The sequence below is a fragment of the Oncorhynchus kisutch genome, linkage group LG11 (genome assembly GCF_002021735.2).
Source record: "Oncorhynchus kisutch isolate 150728-3 linkage group LG11, Okis_V2, whole genome shotgun sequence".
In the NCBI taxonomy this organism is placed as follows: Eukaryota; Metazoa; Chordata; class Actinopteri; order Salmoniformes; family Salmonidae; genus Oncorhynchus; species Oncorhynchus kisutch.
This window is the reverse complement of record NC_034184.2, coordinates 59,991,476-60,009,719: the sequence shown is the minus strand read 5'-3', so window position 1 is coordinate 60,009,719 and position 18,244 is coordinate 59,991,476. Positions and strand designations below refer to the sequence as shown.

Here is an 18,244-nt window from a genome sequence, read left to right as displayed (position 1 = left end):
ACACATCATTCAGTCGTTTGATCACCCTGTTGTAGGAAATTTAGCATTTGTAGTATATTTCAGGATTAAAAAGGATTCTGAAGTTTGTCATTTCCACTTTGAAATTTCCGACTTGTCCATTTCATTTGAATCCACATAATAATTCATATTTTCTGTTGCTGCAGGATAATTTCCCTCCTGTAGCAAACTGGCTAAATTAAGATCCTGCATCTGTAGCACCATATTGCCTGTAGTCTACTGTACATGGTGGAGGAACATATTGCCTGTAGCCTACTGTACATGGTGGAGGAACATATTGCCTGTAGCCTACTGTACATGGTGGAGGAACATATTGCCTGTAGCCTACTGTACATGGTGGAGGAACATATTGTCTGTAGTCTAAATTGGCACTTTTTCCTATTTTGTTGAAGTGGCACTTCACATTTTTGTATGGAAAACGACTGTGAGGATTTATTTTACAATATTCACAATATATTGACACAATTTCAATATTTTTTTAGAATAAATATCTTATTTCATCAATTACATTTGGAAATGCGTATTTGAGTGAACATTAGCAAGCCAGCAGGAGATGAAACACAAAGTGAATTCTCTCTTCCCTGTCTCCCGTGTTTTAGCTTGCGGCTATTAGGATTAGGATTTAGGATATTAACTAGCTTGTACATGACAAATTTAGCTAGCTATGTTATCGACATATGGCAGTACACAAACAAAATCTAGCTCGCATATTTTGCCAGCTAGAAAGAAATAGCCGCAAATTAATTCAGTAACGGAGGAAGAGGATAGTGTAGCATGTGCTTAGCATGGAATATGCTAACAATGAAACTGACCAAAGGACTAGGTTCGGGAAGAGCAGTAATGAGATTAGCATTAAAAGATCAGACCAGAGACCAGGATATACAATTTTAACATGATACTAATGCCGGCTAGTTTATTTTAGAAAAAGTTGTAGTTCTGAAAGTAAAAAGTCCTCTTGAAGACTCAAACCATAAAAAAATGACCAATTAAATGGTCCACAAATGCATTCAACCGCTTCTCAAGATGTATGGACCATCAATTATCGGCATTTCTCTGAAGAGATGGTTATGATTGAACTCACAATTAAAGGCTAGACCTAAAGGATTTGCGCACTTCTGATTGGCAGATAATCTAGTTGGGTTGTTTCTCTCACATTTCCCGGACTATTAACCCATTAGTTGACCTGGTTTACAATAGCTAGCTATAGCAAGCTAATGTTAGAGGCTGCCTCTTCAGCAAGAAGCAACTTTGACAACATTGTCAAAGTTGACAACAAAAATGGACTTTCCCATTGATCATAATTGACAATACGAAGACAGCATGGCTCTGGGGCTTCTCCGAAATGCCCAGTTCTGCGATCGGATCCATGGCCAAAGCTTCATATTTCAGTATATCCCACACTCAGCAGGCTGTATAGAAAAACTCTTCTGGAACCACAGAATGACCGTATTACCACAACCCACAACCCACAGCCCCCATAAACACCATGAAAACTATAAACTAACAGTGACCTCCGTCGCGACCAAAACTACTCTTTCCCATAGGCTTGTACTATTTACTTGTACTATAACAGAATCAACAGTTAGCCACCAACAGCAGGCAGACATGTTTACATTTGATTAGTTTTATTAGTGTTATTTAGATGGAAGACGTGAGCTAAATGCGCTATAGCTAGCTAACGTTAGAATTGAGGTAGCAAGTTAGCTCTTTCACTTAGCTACTGGTTCACTTACATTCTCTCGGTCTCTGCTGGTGCTGCTGGCTGTTTAAGATGCTTTAGAAACCACATTGATGATAGGGACAGCATGTACTTTAAGAAGCAACTTCTTGCTGAAGCTCTCCCACACATTTCTGCATCATTGAAGGTTCCCAAGAACAAAGTGGCCTCCATCATTCTTAAATGGAAGAAGTTTGGAACCACCAAGACTCTTCCTAAAGCTGGCCGCCTGTCCAAACTGAGCATTCGGGGGAGAAGGGCCTTGGTCAGGGAGGTGGCCAAGAACCTGATGGTCATTTTGACAGAGCTCCAGCTGTGGAGATGGGATAACCTTCCAGAAGGTCAACCATCTCTGCAGCACTCCACCAATCAGCCCTTTATGGTAGAGTTGCCAGACAGAAGCCACTCCTCAGTAAAAGGCACATGAAACCAAGATTGAACCCTTTGGCCTGAATGCCAAGCGTCATGTCTGGAAGAAACTTGGCACCATCCCTACGGTGAAGCATGGTGGTGGCGGCATCATTGCTGTGGGGATGGATCCAAGATGGCGTAGCAGTAAGACCTGTTTGTTTTTGTCCCGTGTAAATATTGAGTTTTGTTCAATTTTTTTTTAATACATTTCAATATATTTCAGTCTTTGTTTTCCATTTTCGGATTAAATATACCTTCCTGCAACACACCTCACCCAATGTGGTATGGATCTGCTATTTGTTAGACCTTTAACTGGAGCCTCCATCAGAGGCTAGCCATCAGTAGCTAGCCAGCTAATTAGCTACTAGCTATTTAGTCATTGTTAGCCACTGCTAGTGGTCTTTACCTTTAGCTCAGATGCCAGCCGCATTAGCCCGAAGAGCCCTGGATAATACCTGCCAGTCTGCACAGCGCGATATCAGCCCTGTGCATATCGGGCTGCTTTTTTCCAGTCCGATTCCTGCCGCAAGCTCTGGACCATTACACCGGATCATCACAGCTAGCTAGCTGCTACCGAGTGGCTATTGTGGCTAATGCCCTTGTCCAGAAGCAAGCACCAGTTAGCCTCGATCTAGCCTCGAGCTAGGCCCATCTCCCGGCTAGCAAACTAAGTACACCAACTACAATACCTCCCTTGCCAGTTGGCCTGGACCCTTTGTTGACACGGAGCTCCGCCGATCCATCACGACTGGTCTGCTGGTCTGTTGACATAATTAGGCCGATGTGCTCTCAACCGGCAACTGCGTTGTGGATGTCGGTGAAGACCCATCTGCTAGCCCTGGCCCGCTAGCTTTCTGAACGCTGCGTCTCCGGCTCGCCTAGCGTAGTAACGGCTACCGAACGGCTCCCTGTTTAATCTATTGCTGCTCATTGGACCCTATGATCACTCGGCTACACAGCTGATGCTTGCTGGACTGTTCATCAACACGGTACTTCATTTGGTTTATCTGTCTGCCCAGCCTCAAACTCAGGCCCTGTGTGTAGCTAACTGACCCTCTCTGCCCATTTATCGCCATTTACCCATTGTTGTTGTCTTACCTATTGTTGTTTTAGCTCTCCCAATCAGCACCTGTGATTGCTTTATGCCTCTCTAATGTCAATATGCCTTGTGTATTGTTGTTTAGCCCCTAGTCCCGTTCAACACGCCTTTGTCCCACCCCCCACACATACGGAGACCGCACCTAGCTTAACTGGCACCTCCAGAGATACAACCTCTCTCATCGTCACTCAATGCATAGGTTTATCTACTGTAGAGAGCATGCAGAGGTCTGTCATACTATCCAGGTCTATGCCCAAACAGTTCGAGTTTCTCCAGAAATAAGTCCCTCACTGTTGCCACTTGTTATAGACCCCCTTCAGCTCCCAGCTGTGCATTGGACACCATATGTGAATTGATTGCCCCATCTATCGTCAGAGATCGTACTGTTAGGTGACCTAAATTGGGATATGCTTAACACCCCTGCCATCCTACAATGTAAAGTAGATGCCCTCAATCTCACACAAATGATCAAGGAACCTACCAGGTACAACCCCACATCCGTTAACATGGGCACCCTCATAGATATCATCCTGACCAACTTGCTCTCCAATAACACCTCTACTGTTTTCAACCAAGATCTCAGCGATCACTTCCTCATTGCCTGCGTCCGTTATGGGTCCGCGGTCAAACGACCACCCCTCATCACTGTCAAACGCTCCCTAAAACACTTCTGCGAGCAGGCCTTTCTAATCGACCTGACCTGTGTATCCTGGAAGAATATTGACCTCATCCCGTCAGTAGAGGACGCCTGGTTGTTCTTTGAAAGTGCTTTCCTCACCATCTTAAATAAGCATGCCCCTTTCAAAAAATGTAGAACTAAGAACAGATATAGCCCTTGGTTCACTCCAGACTTTACTGCCCTTGACCAGCACAAAAACATCCTGTGGTGTACTGCACTAGCATCGAATAGTCCCTGTGATATGCAACGTTTCAGGGAAGTCAGGAACCAATATACACAGGCAGTTAGGAAAGCAGAGGTTAGCTTTTTCAAACAGAAATTTGCATCCTGCAGCACTAAAGTTTTGTGATAATGTAAAGTCCATGGAGAATAAGAGCACCTCCTCCCAGCTGCCCACTGCACTGAGGCTAGGAAACACTCTCACCACCAATAAAACCATGATAATCAACAATTTCAATAAGCATTTCTCTATGGCTGGCCATGCTTTCCACCTGGCTACCCCAACCCCGGCAAACATCTCTGGAACCACCGCAACAACTGACCCAAGCCCCCCCCCCCCCCCTCATCTTCTCCTTCACCCAAATCTAGACTGCTGATGTTCTGATAGAGCTGCAAATTCTGGATCTCTACAAATCAGCTGGGCTAGACAATCTAGACCCTCTCTTCCTAAAATTATCTGCTGCCATTGTTGCAACCTCTATTACTAGTCTGTTCAACCTCTCTTTTGTATCGTCTGAGATTCCTAAAGATTGGAAAGCGGACACGGTCATTCCCCTCTTCAAAGGGTGAGACCCTGTAGACCCAAACTGTTACAGATCTATATCCATCCTGCCCTGCCTGTCTTCGAAAGCCAAGTGAACAAACAGATTACCAACCATTTTGAATCCCACCGTACCTTCTCCGTTATGCAATCCGGTTTCCAAGCTGGTCACGGGTGCACCTCAGCCATGCTCAAGGTCCAAAACGACATCATAACCTCCGATCGATAAAAGACAGTACTGTGCAGCCGTCTTCATCGACCTGGCCAAGGCTTTCGACTCTGTCAAAAACCATATTCTTATCAGCAGACTCAACAGCCTTGGTTTCTCTAATGACTGCCTCGCCTGGTTCACTACTTCTCTGATAGAGTTCAGTGTGTCAAATCGGAGGGCCTGTTGTCCGGACCTCTGGCAGTCTCTATGGGGGTGCCACAAGGTTAAATTCTCGGGCCGACTCTTTTCTCTGTATATATCAATGATGTCGCTCTATCTGCGGGTGATTATTTGATCCACCTCTACGCAGACGACACCATTCTGTATACCTCTGACCCTTCTTTGGACACTTTGTTAACAAACCTCTAAACAAGCTTCAATGCCATATAACACTCCTTCCGTGGCCTCCAACTGCTCTTAAATGCTAGTAAAATGAAATGCATGCTCTTCAACCGATCGCTATCCGCACCCGCCGGCCCGACTAGCATCACTATTCTGGACAGTTCTGACTGAGAATATGTTGACAGCTATAATACCTAGGTGTCTGGCTAGACTGTAAACTCTACTTCCAGACACATATTAAGCATCTCCAATCCAAAATTAAATCTAGAATCTGCTTCCTATTGCGCAACAAAGCCTCCTTCACTCATGCTGCCAAACATACCCTCGTAAAACGGACTATCCTACTGATCCTTGATTTCGGTGATGTCATTTTCAAAATAGCCTCCAACACTACTCAGCAAATTGGATGCAGTCTATCACAGTGCCATCCGTTTTGTCACCAAAGACCCATATACTACCCAACACTGCGACCTGTATTTCTAAAAACCTGTTTTTGCTTTGTCACTATGAGGTATTGTGTGTAGATTGATGAGGGGGAAAAAACAATTTAATAAATTTGAGCCTAAGGCTGTAACGTAACAAAATGTGGAAAAAGTCTAGGGGTATGAATACTTTCCGAATGCATTCTATATAACAGTTTCGCCTAATAGGAATACACAGCAGATTACAAACTAATTATTGTGTTTTTAGCCAAGAAAAGCCTCTTTGGATATATAGCTCCCGTCTTTTATATCTAACCACGTGCCATTTTGTTCAGTTACATTGGCTTCTTTATGCGCAATGTCTGTTATTATTCATATCACCTCCAGTTCGGCTGCAAATTTACAGCAGTGATGTATTTCCCCACAATGGTTATAAATACCGATACAGAGCTTTGTCACAAATAATGGGCTTAGAACCATCAATAATAACCCACGATTAAACGGAAACCATGGATACAGGATGAAACATGACAGAAACAGGTTATTGTAAATATTCCCGTTCCCCTGAAACAAATCCGGGTTAATAAGTGATCATAGGTTTGACCTGTATTCACCTGGTCAGTCTGTCATGAAAAGAGCAGGTGTTCTTAATGTGTTGTACACTCAGTGTATCTCCAAAGGGACACACATGCATGCACACATACACACACATATATATATATATATATATATATATATATATATATATACACACACAAAGACACTTTGCATAGGTAGATGTCAGTGGATGCTTGTGTACTTTTGTGTGTGTTTAAAGGGATTTGGATGTCTTTTTGTATGATTGTGAGTGAGTGGGTGGGCATGTGTGTGTGGAACACGCTGCTCCAAATTAATAATTTTGACCCGTTCCAGTGATTTTCTTAGTTATTTTGTCTGGGCCTCTGGAGAGGAACTGAATGGGTGTCGTCCTGGCTGCTGGCTCCTCAGTCTGGATCTCTCTATGCCTGCATCCCAAATTCAAACCTATTCCCTACCTAATACATTACTAAAAGTAGTGCACCATGTAGGGAATAGGGTGGCATTTGGTTCGCAAGCCTGGATCTCTCTGTCAGTCACAACTCATGTTGCTGGAGTCGATCCAGGAGATAGTCATCTTTATTACCAAAGGCTACAAGGGGAAGGGACATGTTATTTTTTACCCCATTCATTCACAAGATACTAGGGCCAGGCCATAGACTTGATACCTCCTCCAAAACAGAACCTTATGGTTTTATTTCAAACATATACAACTCAGTCACTATAGAGTATAGTAGTAGTTCTCAAACCTCTCCTGTAGGGGATCCTTGCCACTCCATGTATTTGATTTATTGCAGAGCTAGCACAACTGATACAACTTGTCAACTAATCATCGACCCTTGACTAGGTGAATCAGGTGAGCTAGATCAGGGCTACAACAAATTGTGAATAGTCTGGGGGTTCCAGAGCAGAGGTTTGAGAACCACTCGTCTATAGTATCCAAGTACAACAGAGGAACTAAGCATGACCTTCCTGTACATTTTATGTAGCCTGACTAATATCAAACTCAAAGTGGACAGCTTGCGTTGTACCGTGCGGTCTGGATTGCCAGGCTACCATAGACCTGCTACCTGTTCTAAACACATCCTGATGGTCCTACTGTATTTTAAACAGATACAACTCACAGGCGGCACTATAGTCCACAGTATCCAAGTGCAACAGAGGAACTATGCATGAACCTCATGTACATGTCTGTATATTCTGTTTTTAAAGTTTTCCAATGTTTGTGAGTTACTGTTCTTACTCAAAGAAATGAGAAGAGAAGCCTTTTTTTTCAATATCCAGCCAGAACCCATCTGAAAATTGGACTATTTTATTTAATCGTGTTTCCAATACTTCTCATATAAAAGCCAGAATTTAATTTCAGTCCAATTAAGAGAGAGAGTCTACGGCTCAATATTGATCTAAATAACTCTACGCTCCCATTGGTTCTCATCACTTCATGGTCCAATCAAAATACTCTCTGCCATAACAACATAATGTACTTACTCTTATGGAGGATGAAGACTGATTTAAGGGTAGCTCTCTTTAGTGCACAGTGATTTCCCATGAGTGGAGCTTTATGAAAAACGTGCACGGGATAGATATCATATGGCTGTAAGTGCCTGCATGTGTACAAGACATAACGTTGAGCTCTGTCTGAATTATGAGGTCTGCATCTCAAATGGCACCCTATTCCCTATATACAGCGCCTTCAGAAAGTATTCACACCCCTTGACTTATTGACCTTTGTTGCTTTACAGCCTGAATTTAAAATTCAATAAATTATGAATTTTGTCACTGACCTACACACAATACCCCATCATCTCAAAGTGGAATTATGTTTCTTTTTAAAGAATTGAGATGTTCTTTTTAATGAAAAGCTGAAATGTCTTGGGTCAATAACTAATCAACACCTTTGTTATGGCAAGCCTAAATAAGTTCAGGACGAAACATTTGCTTACACGTCACATAATAAGTTGCATGAACTCACTCGGTGTGCAATAATAGTGTTTAACATGATTTTGTGAATAACTACCTCATCTCTGTACCCCACACCCTCAGTCGAGCAGCGAATTACAAGCACAGAATCAATCACAAATACCACAGAGGTTGCCTTGCAAAGAAGGGAACCTATTGGTAGAATGGTAAACATAAAAAAAGCAGACAATTAATATTTCTTTAAGCATGGTGAAGTTCTTAATTACACTTTGGATGGTGTATCAATGGTGCCGGAGAGGAAGGCAGACGTTTTATGTGTCCATCAACCTTTTGTGTTTTTTGTTTGTTTATTTGCAACTTATTTTTGTACTTATTTTGTTCCTAATGTTGCCGCTACCGTCTCTTATGACCAAAAATAACTTCTAGACATCAGGATTGTGATTATTCACCATGGACTAGCAGAATAATTTTTTCCCTTCACAACTCTGACGAGCCCGACGCAAAGGATATATTCCTTTCTCGGGAATAGACCCAGATCCCTATGATTTGCGTGAAGAGGAGGTGGAGAAAAAGGGGCCAAAGGGCGGGCCACCTTCTGAGAATTCGTAGGCGATCGAATAAACCCCCGCTTCCCTCCATTTTGATAGCAAACGTGCAATCTTTGGAGAATAAAATCTACGAGCTACACAGAAGATTTAACTACCAACGGGACATTAAAACTAATATCTTATGCTTCACGGAGTCGTGGCTGAAAGACAACACTATCAACATTCAGCTGGCTGGCTACACGCTATACCAGCAGGATAGAACAGCGGTGTCTGGTAAGACAAGGGGCGGCGGACTATATATTTTTGTAAATAACAGCTGGTGCACGATATCTAAGGAAGTCTCGAACTATTGCTCGCCTGAGGTAGAGTATCTCATGATAAGCTGTGGACCACACTATCTACCTAGAGTTTTCATCTGTGTTTGGGGGGGGGGGGGGGGGGGGTTGGAAATGCCCATCACTTGTTGTGTCATTATAATATCTGAACTATTAATTTGTTTTTTGCTTTCAATACACTTGAAGAAGTATTGTTTATTCAAGTTTTCAAAATGTCTAAAATGTCATCAATAAGTGCATCGATGACATCGTCCCCATAGTGACCGTACTGTATGTACATACCCTAACCAGAAGCCATGGATTACAGGCAGCATCCGCACTGAGCTAAAGGCTAGAGCTGCCGCTTTCAGTGAGCGGGACTCTAACCTGGAAGCTTATAAGAAATCCCGCTATGCCCTCCGACGAACCATCAAACAGGCAAAGCATCAATACAGGACAATACAAGATCGAATCCTACTACACCGGCTCTGATGCTCGTTGGATGTGGCAGGGCTTGCAAACCATTACAGACTACAAAGGGAAGCACAACCGAGAGCTGCGCAGTGACACGAGCCTTCAAGACGAGCTAAACTACTTTTATGCTCGCTTCGAGGCAAATAACACTGTAACATGCTACCAGAGCACCAGCTGTTCCGGAAGACTGTGTGATCCCGCTCTCCGCAGCCGATGTGCCTAAATGACTACCGACCCGTAGCACTCATGTCTGTGGCCATGAAGTGCTTTGAAAGGCTGGTCATGGCTCACATCAACACCATTATCCCAGAAACCCTAGACGCACTCAATTTGCATACTGCCTCAACAGATCCACAGATGATGCAATCTCTATTGCACTCCACACTGCCCTTTCCCACCTGGACTAAAGGAACACCTATGTGAGAATGCTATTCTTTGACTACAGCTCAGTGTTCAACACCACAGTGCCCTCAAAGCTCTACAGAGTATTTTGTGTAGATCGTTGACAAAAAATACAAATAAATCCATTTAAAACTTTGTAACACAACAAAATGTGAAAAAGTCAAGGGGTGTGAATACTTTCTGAAGTCACCAGGGCCTATAGTAGTGCACTATATAGGGGATACAATGCCATTTAGGACACTGTCTGAAAGGCCTCTACACTGTCCCTAGTCCACATTGTTTACTGCTACCAGTAATAGCATTGTCTTGCCATGTGATATGTCTATTCCTTCCTTTCCTTCCTTTCCTTATCTGTCCTCTCCTGTCCTCTCCTTATCTGCTTTCATTCCCAGCCCCAGATAGCAGTGTTCCTCTGTCCCCAGTCCTTCTGTGCCCCCCCTCCTCCTTTACCTGTGCCAGTGGGGAGTGTATTGATGAGGGCAAGGTGTGTGACTTCACCCCACATTGTCCTGGCGGGGAGGATGAAGCCAGCTGCCGTAAGAACCCTGTTGCCAAAAATGCCAAATAACAAACACACCAAACTCCAAATCCCATAAACAACCCTGGGCGTATCCCAGGTGCTGTGCTCAAGCTTCTGTCCTTTTTGTAGTTTCATCATTTATTTTCTGCTACAGTTGTAGGCTATATCAGAAATGATCACGTTTGATCCTTCAGGTTGTTGAAGTTTGATGTAAGAGTACTTCTTCATTGTCCAATGTAGTTGAAGCTATGAATTAGTCAAATGTAGTCCGGAGGCCAGAATGGGGGTCAGTTCCATTCCTATTGCATTTCACCATAGGAAAGCATTGACCCTCCCTCTGCTCGATGCCATTGAATCCATTGTCTTGTTGATTTGATTTATTTTGCGGTAAAACATTACTACAGTTTAAAAAGTACACAGAAATCCCAGAGAAGAACACAAGCAAGCTTGAAATACACTTACTTATGCTCTCTCTTCACCCAGGCTCCTTCTGTGACTTTGAGAGTGACTCTTGTGGCTGGCATGAGTATGGCTTTGCCCAGGGGGATGGTTTCGACTGGGTCAGGGGCTCAGCAATGACCGTACCACTGGACCACCAGGGCCAGATCCCTCCTCTGGACCACTCCACCAACAGCAGCCAGGGTAGGAGTAAGGTGCCGCTGTCAACACAACACAACACCACACAACACTCCAAACAGCACAGTAACGCTAGCTCTGGTCCAGGGTGTTACGTGCTTCTTCCTAACAGCATCGGTGTCAGAAAATCGCACCTAACACCTTGAACCAGAGCTAGGCAACACTGTGGTCTGAAAATAGTTATCTCCCCCACCCCCCACGGAGCGAGCTAATGGAATAAGCACAGAGGTGTGATTGCCTGATAAGAGGCTGTGTGGTGTCGGCTCGACGCTGTCGGGTTTGGAAATAAGAGGCAGAATAAAATAATATTACTCACAGATTAAATCAATCACTTCTTCAGAAAATGCCCCGGCTGGTAATTTTGTAAGTACAGAGCCAGAGAGAGCAGCGGCGTCTGGAGAGAGAGAAACGCTTTCTCAGCCATCTGAATAATAGAGGGGAAATCGACATCTCTCCCGCCTGGTATTAAAAACCACACACCTCTGCGCAATATTTCACCCACTCCCAAACTTTATGTGCTCTTCTTCCTCTGCATTTTCAAATATATATTTTTTTGCAATCAGGATAGTCAGGTTAATTGTTGTACGTTTATGGCTTCTTCCTCGTGTTTATTTTTTATATGGGATGTCTCCTTCTTCCCTCCCTCTCTCCCCCCTCCTTCCTTCTCTCCGTCCATTTCTCTCAGCTCTGCTATTTTCAGGTTTTTATGCTGTTGTAAAGTTCTCCTCTGCTTTCCCTTCTCATTGCAGGCCACTTTATGTTTGTCTTGAAGAACAGTAGCAGTATTTCCCAGAAGGCTTTTCTCCGGGGGCCCCAGTACCGCCAGTCAGCCTCTGGGTGCACCATGACCTTCTGGTGAGGATGATGACCCTGTTATCTTACAAACGGCATTAGAAGATTCCATTCCTCATGGTTCAGTAATGGGTCTGATGTTATTTCCACACTGGGGTGCCTCAGGGTATAGCTTTTGATTGTCTCAGTACAGTGGCTCACTTTCTCTATGGGGCACCGTGACATTGTGCTACATACAACATATTTACCGCTGTCTCTCTCAACAGAATAGGCATGAATTGAGAGAACGCTGAATTTCTCCTGAACTCATTGGTCTGTAGATATATCACGGGCCTATCTAAAGCTCTGCTGTTTTAGACTGCCAATTTGAGTTATAGATGTTCAAGTGCAGTATTTCACTAGCTCTGCCTCTCTCCCTCTCTTTTTGCTCTATGAGCATATCCCATTTCGTAGCTTCAGTCAGTAGTGAGACGTGCATCTGAATCGGTCATATTATGACACTTTTATGGCTGTTTAACATCCCTGTCAGAAGACAGATTGTATATTTCCTTTGGATGATTGGAATGCTACATTTGTCAGAAAATTGCAGTTCAAGGGTTTATCAATTTCATTTTCTCCAGAGCAAGCAGAAATGTTCACGTTTAATGTCCGGCATGTTACATTATCATTCCTGGACAAATCATTACCTCGTCTCAAGAAATGAAGTACACTTCAACAGAAAACTCTGATGGGTTGCAAACCAGCCCGGTCAAATGGCTGTTATGTATCAGTAGTTTGTAATGACTGCATCCCAAATTGCACCAATTCTCTACATAGTGAACTACTTTTGACCAGAGCCAAGTAGTGCACTATAGAGGGAATAGTTTGCCATTTGGGACGCAGACAATTATCCCTCTCTACCCCCACACACCCAGGCATTATAACTCAGGCATCTCGGTGGGGGCTGCAGAAATGTACCTGCGTATCGCTGGCATGGACAACACCACCGTGCTGTGGCAAACCCTCTATAACCAAGGGAACCACTGGAACCGGGTCACGGTGCAGCTGGGCCGAATCACTCAGCCCTTCCAGTTCTTATTGGCTAAGCTCAGCCTGGGCGTGTTTGATGGAGTCTCCGCCCTGGACGACATCAGCTTCCAGAACTGCTTGTTGCCCCCAGCGGTGGAGGCGGGGCAGTGCCCCAGCCACACCCACTTCCACTGCTTGCGGAGCCGGGCATGTGTGGAGCACCTGCAGCTTTGTGACCTAGTGGACGACTGTGGGGATGGCTCGGACGAGGAGGACTGCTGTGAGTCATACTCACACAGACAGACACATAGGCAACCATACAATCAAAATAGAATGTACAGTACATGTGTGAGATACTAGAACATACAACAAAATAGTAACATTTTGGCTAAGCACTTTGCTCTTATAGCACCATATTTTGTGGGACGATAACAGGAAACCTCTTTCTCTCTGTCAATATTGTCTATCTCTCCATCTCTTCCTCTCTCAGCCGCGGAGCTGATTTGTGACTTTGAACAGGGACTGTGTAGCTGGACCCAGGAGCAAAGCCACAAGGGAGGTGACATCTTTGACTGGACGCACATCCAGGGACCAACGCCCACCCTCCAAACTGGCCCCTGGAAGGACCATACCCTGGGCAACGTCAACGGTCACTACCTGTACATCGAGTCCTCTGCCCCCCAGGAGTTTAAGGACACGGCTGTGCTGGTCAGCCCAGTGTTCCAGCCTACCCTCCACCATGGTAACGGAATTCCCAGCATCGCCACAGGCCCCCGCCACCCCTGTGTGTTCCGCTTCCACTACCACATGTTTGGGTCTCATGTGTTCCGCCTGGCCGTGTACATGAGGACCACCAAGCCTGGCCACGGTCACATGCTGTGGGTGCGCTATGGCGACCAGGGCAACCTGTGGCACAGGAAAACTCTCTACCTCAACAGCGCCAAGCCCTTCCAGGTAACTAGGGTTGCAAAATTCTGGCAAACTTTCCCAAAATTCCCAGGTTTTCTAGAAATCCCAGATTGGAAGTTTCCTGGAATCAGGAGGGAATAAGCAGGATATTGGGGAATCGTCCAATCAGGATTTCTGGAAAAACAGGGAATTTGGGGAAAGTTCCCTCTTTTGCAACCCTGTAGGTAACTCATTCAAAACTCTTCAAATTAGTGCCAGAGAGAAACTTTATATGTGATGGTTTATTGATGTTGTCGTCTGGCGAGCCTTTCTGAGGGATGGCTGGTTTAGTGGTATTTCTGCTATTAAACCACACTTGTACCTCCTAAAGAGATACCCGCCACTGCTCTGAGACTCAACAGAAAACAGTCCACATTGACATCAGTCGATTGACATCAGTCACTTCCAATCGGACAACACAAATTGCATGCTGTAGTTAAACAGTCCTCACTTGAGTTCTTCGTGGTTCTAAAGCCTTGTTCACATTGGCATTTTTTTCCATATCTGATTGGAAGCTGTTCTTTTCCTGCAGTCTGAATAGCCAAAAAAAGCACATTTGAATCAGATATTTCAATGGACATTTCAAACCACCTTTGTAGGTCGTTTGAAATCAGATACAAATCTGATTCTTGGCCATGCAACTTGATCTGATTTATTTGTCCTCAAGTGGTTTTTAGACTGTTATTTGTCACATCCTGTTGCTTGCTAGCTACTCTGACATTTTTGACAAGAACAAGTTGTAGCTAACAGGCTTGTTAATTGTTTATAAACAAATGAGTGATTGTGCTAGAAAGCGTAACAGCTACCTAGCTAGCTAGTTGACTGCTGTGGATAGCCAAAAATGACTTGTTTTGAAAGTTGCATATTTTTTATCCTTTGAGGCTTTTAAAGTGTTCTTACACTAAGATGACATGTTTTATTAACAAACAGAACACATTCCACATCCACAGATGTGGCAGACATAAATAATCGAATCAAAACCAACATATTTGCAGCAGCACTATCTGTGATCATAGCTATTTCCAGCTTTAGCTGAGACAACGAGCGAGGAATTTGTTTTGCAGCACCTCACACAACATCTACAGTATATACACACACATTTCCCTAATCACCCCATTCGCTCTGTCCAATTTTAAAATATAGTTGTGTAGTGGAGACCAGAGTCTTATCAAACCTGGGCTGTCTCTTGTGGAGGTCATAAGTGAGCTTTCCAAGAGGAAGAAAATCAACAGTCTGGTCAATCCACATGTTAAATGTAGGAGAAGAATTAGAAGCCCACAATAGATAATGATAGTATGTGATAGTCCTAAACACATTTTCTCTGTCTGGATCAAGAACAAAGTCCTGTTGGGCATCGAGAAGATAGAGACACGGGGTTATATCAAACTGTACATCTAGTATTTTCTGTGCAGCAGTAAGTATAGATTGCCAAAATCTGATAATCTCTCTACAACTCCAAAAGACATGAATATACAGCAAAGTCCACTTTCAGATGTACATCCTGAGAAGTGAAATTTGTAAAAACAAATATATTCAACAAAACATGTTTATTTTAGTAGAGGAGCAGTATACCCTGTTGCAAACATCCGCCCCACAACTCTTCACTGATAGTCAGACAAAGGTCCTTTTCCCAGATTATTTTCAAAGGGGTAAAGGAGGAGCCCACATTCTCAGAAAGGAGTCTATAGATATAGGAGATTTTGCCTTTGGTGGATTGTGCTGTAGCAAGAAGAGTCTCAACTTCATTCAACTGAGCTCCATAGCTCCCCTTGGAAGTGAATGAGGAAAATGACATGTCTAGTATGAAGATATATGTTTTAAATTGGATCTTGGCACATTGAATTCACTGCAGAACTCTTGAAAGGATTTCAGTATAGTTGTGTTCTGATGAAACAGGTCTGACACGGTCCTGATCCCGAGAGTATGCCGAAGATGAAAGTTGGCATCACTCAGGGCTTTGGGCAAGTTTGGGTTGCATGTTATAGGTGAGTGAGAGCATATCTGTGAGGAAATGCCGAGGTATGTTCTTACAGTCCCTCCATGCTAGTAGGACGTTGTAAATCACAAAGGTTTTGGGTATGTTGCCCACTTCACTAAAGTTATTCCTGAATATGATTGAGCTTAGGGGCAATGGACCACAGGATTGGGCCTCTTATCTGAATCCACATTGAGTCTTGTCTGTTTGTGATCCATGTTAACATGTTGTGGATTTGTAGTACAATTGAAGGCAGCGAAGTGCAAAACCACTCTTAGAGTCAGGTTTCGATAGAATAGAGAACTTGATCCTAGGTTTTTTTATTGTCCCATATAAATTTGGTGATGCGTTGGTTGGTTGTTTAGAAAAAAATAAACTGGGAGATAACAAGGGAGCATCTGAAATAAATAGTTCAATCTAGGGAGGATGTTCATACAGATAGCATTGATTCTTCCGACTAAGCTAATTGGGAGGGAAATCCAGGTTTGGAGATCATTCTTGATTCGATCCAGAAGTGGGAGATAATTTTCCTCGAAAAGGCAATTCAGATCTGGTGTTACAAAGATTCTGATTATTGAAGGTATTGAAACCCCTGTGTCTTCCATTGGAACGGGAAGAGTGTCTTCATAGAGCTGGTGAGTCGAAGATTGAGAAGGAAAACAATGGATTTGTTCAAATATATCTTAAATCCTGACAACTTGCCGTAGTGAGCAATTGTGTCTAAAATGGGAGGGTGGGATTTCTCAGAATTGGATATGTAGAGCAAGACATTATCCGCGTAGAGGGAAATCTTGTTCTGACGGCCACCTGCCACCATAATATACCATAATACTTGGATCGCTCCTCATCAACTCCGCCCCCAAGAAGTAGAGCAGGGGGACAGCGAGCATTCTTGTTTTGTTTCACATCTCAAAGGGAATCTGTGAGAGTTCAGACCGTTAGTAGACACCATGGCATTTGAATGAGAATATAGGGACTTAATCCATTTACTAAAGTTTGGTGCCCATATTGAACTTTTCTAAGACGGAGAACAGAAAGCTCCACTCCATCCTGTCAAACGCCTTCTCAGCATTCAGTGAAGCCAGCAGGACAGGGGTCTTTTGTGCGTTCTCCTGATCTATAATATTAAAAAGACGGTTTGGTCCCCTTTTATTATTTTGAGGAAGAAGAGTGTTTCGTCTTTTGGCAAGCAATTTGGTCATTATTTTGTAATCGAAAACCAACAAGCTTATGGGCTAGAAGTACGAGCAGGATAGAGGGTCCTTGTCTTTTTTTTGAGCAACACTGTAATGCGAGCTGTGTACATAGAGTCTGGGACAGCTCAGTTTTCACAAAAATTATCCAGCTTTGGCATGAAAATGCTGGGACCAAAAAGCTTTGGAGAACTCTCTGGGAAATCCATCTGGGCCTGGGGACTTGTTAGGTGGCATGGAAATAATTGCCTCTAGGACCTCCTCAGGAGTGAAGGGGGAGTCGAGATCTTCTTGGTCGGTCTCCGATTGTTTTGGTAGCGAGATTCCTCTATGAAGGAATGGAGTTCTGCTTCTGTATGTTTTCTCTCAGAAGAATGTAATTTGCAGTAAAAATCATGAAAAGTAAAATGTATCTTATCTGGATCACAAGTGACCTTGTCATCATCGGATTGCCATGATTGTATGATTGAAATGATCTGTTTTAAATTGGCATGCAAGCAATCTGCTAGGCTTGTTGCTATACTCATGGTATTTCTGTTTAGTAAAGAAAACATATTTTTTTATCTCTCGAGTATAGTCCAAGTTTAGTTTGGCTTTGGCTGCTTTTAGTTGACTCCAGGAGGAGCTGTCTGTTGATTGTTGATATATATATATATATATATATATAACAATGTTTTTTTGCAGCATTCCAGCTCCCTTTCAAAATCTAACCTGTGTGCTTCCATTGCTATTTTCTTAGAGGAAGCATATGCAAATAGATGACCTCTTAGTGTGGCTTTGGGAGCGTCCCACATTGTGGCCGGAGAAACATTAAAGTCTTTGCTGTCTTGTGTATAGTTGTCTATCCATGAAGTGACCAATGTATGGAATGCTTTGTTTTATAAAATGGAGGTGTTGAATGTCCAATTCTTTGACCTTGGGACGTTTTTACAGAGGTCAAAGCAGAGGCGGACAAAGGCGTGATTTGAAAGTGCTATGGGTTCGATTGTACAAGTGACAGAAGTTATGGGATAAAAATGTACTATATACGAGAGTAGGTGTTATGGACATTGGAGTAGTATGTATCGTCCATAGATGAGCTATTAGTCTCGCTCCAGATATCTATCAGTCCCCATTCTCTTTAGTAAGAGAGTTCAACGTCTTTGCCGATCTAGGGTTTGTGGTGGGGACTTGAGATGATTTGTTCAGAGCTGAGTTGAGGGTACAATTAAAATCTCCAGCCAGCACGCCAAAGGAAACGCAATGCTCATTGAACAGGGTTATCATTTTTTACTTGAAA

General features: G+C 43.4%; 1 protein-coding gene across 1 annotated transcript in view; it reads left to right on the top strand.

Moving 5' to 3' along the window:
* Positions 1–18,244, top strand: part of malrd1 (MAM and LDL receptor class A domain containing 1) — a 115,813-nt gene that overhangs the window by 14,138 nt on the left and 83,431 nt on the right. The window contains exons 6-10 of the mRNA XM_031835982.1: positions 10,286–10,429; positions 10,897–11,055; positions 11,799–11,904; positions 12,756–13,129; positions 13,340–13,803. Coding sequence (XP_031691842.1) covers positions 10,286–10,429; positions 10,897–11,055; positions 11,799–11,904; positions 12,756–13,129; positions 13,340–13,803 — 1,247 coding nt within the window. The remainder of the gene's footprint in view (positions 1–10,285; positions 10,430–10,896; positions 11,056–11,798; positions 11,905–12,755; positions 13,130–13,339; positions 13,804–18,244) is intronic.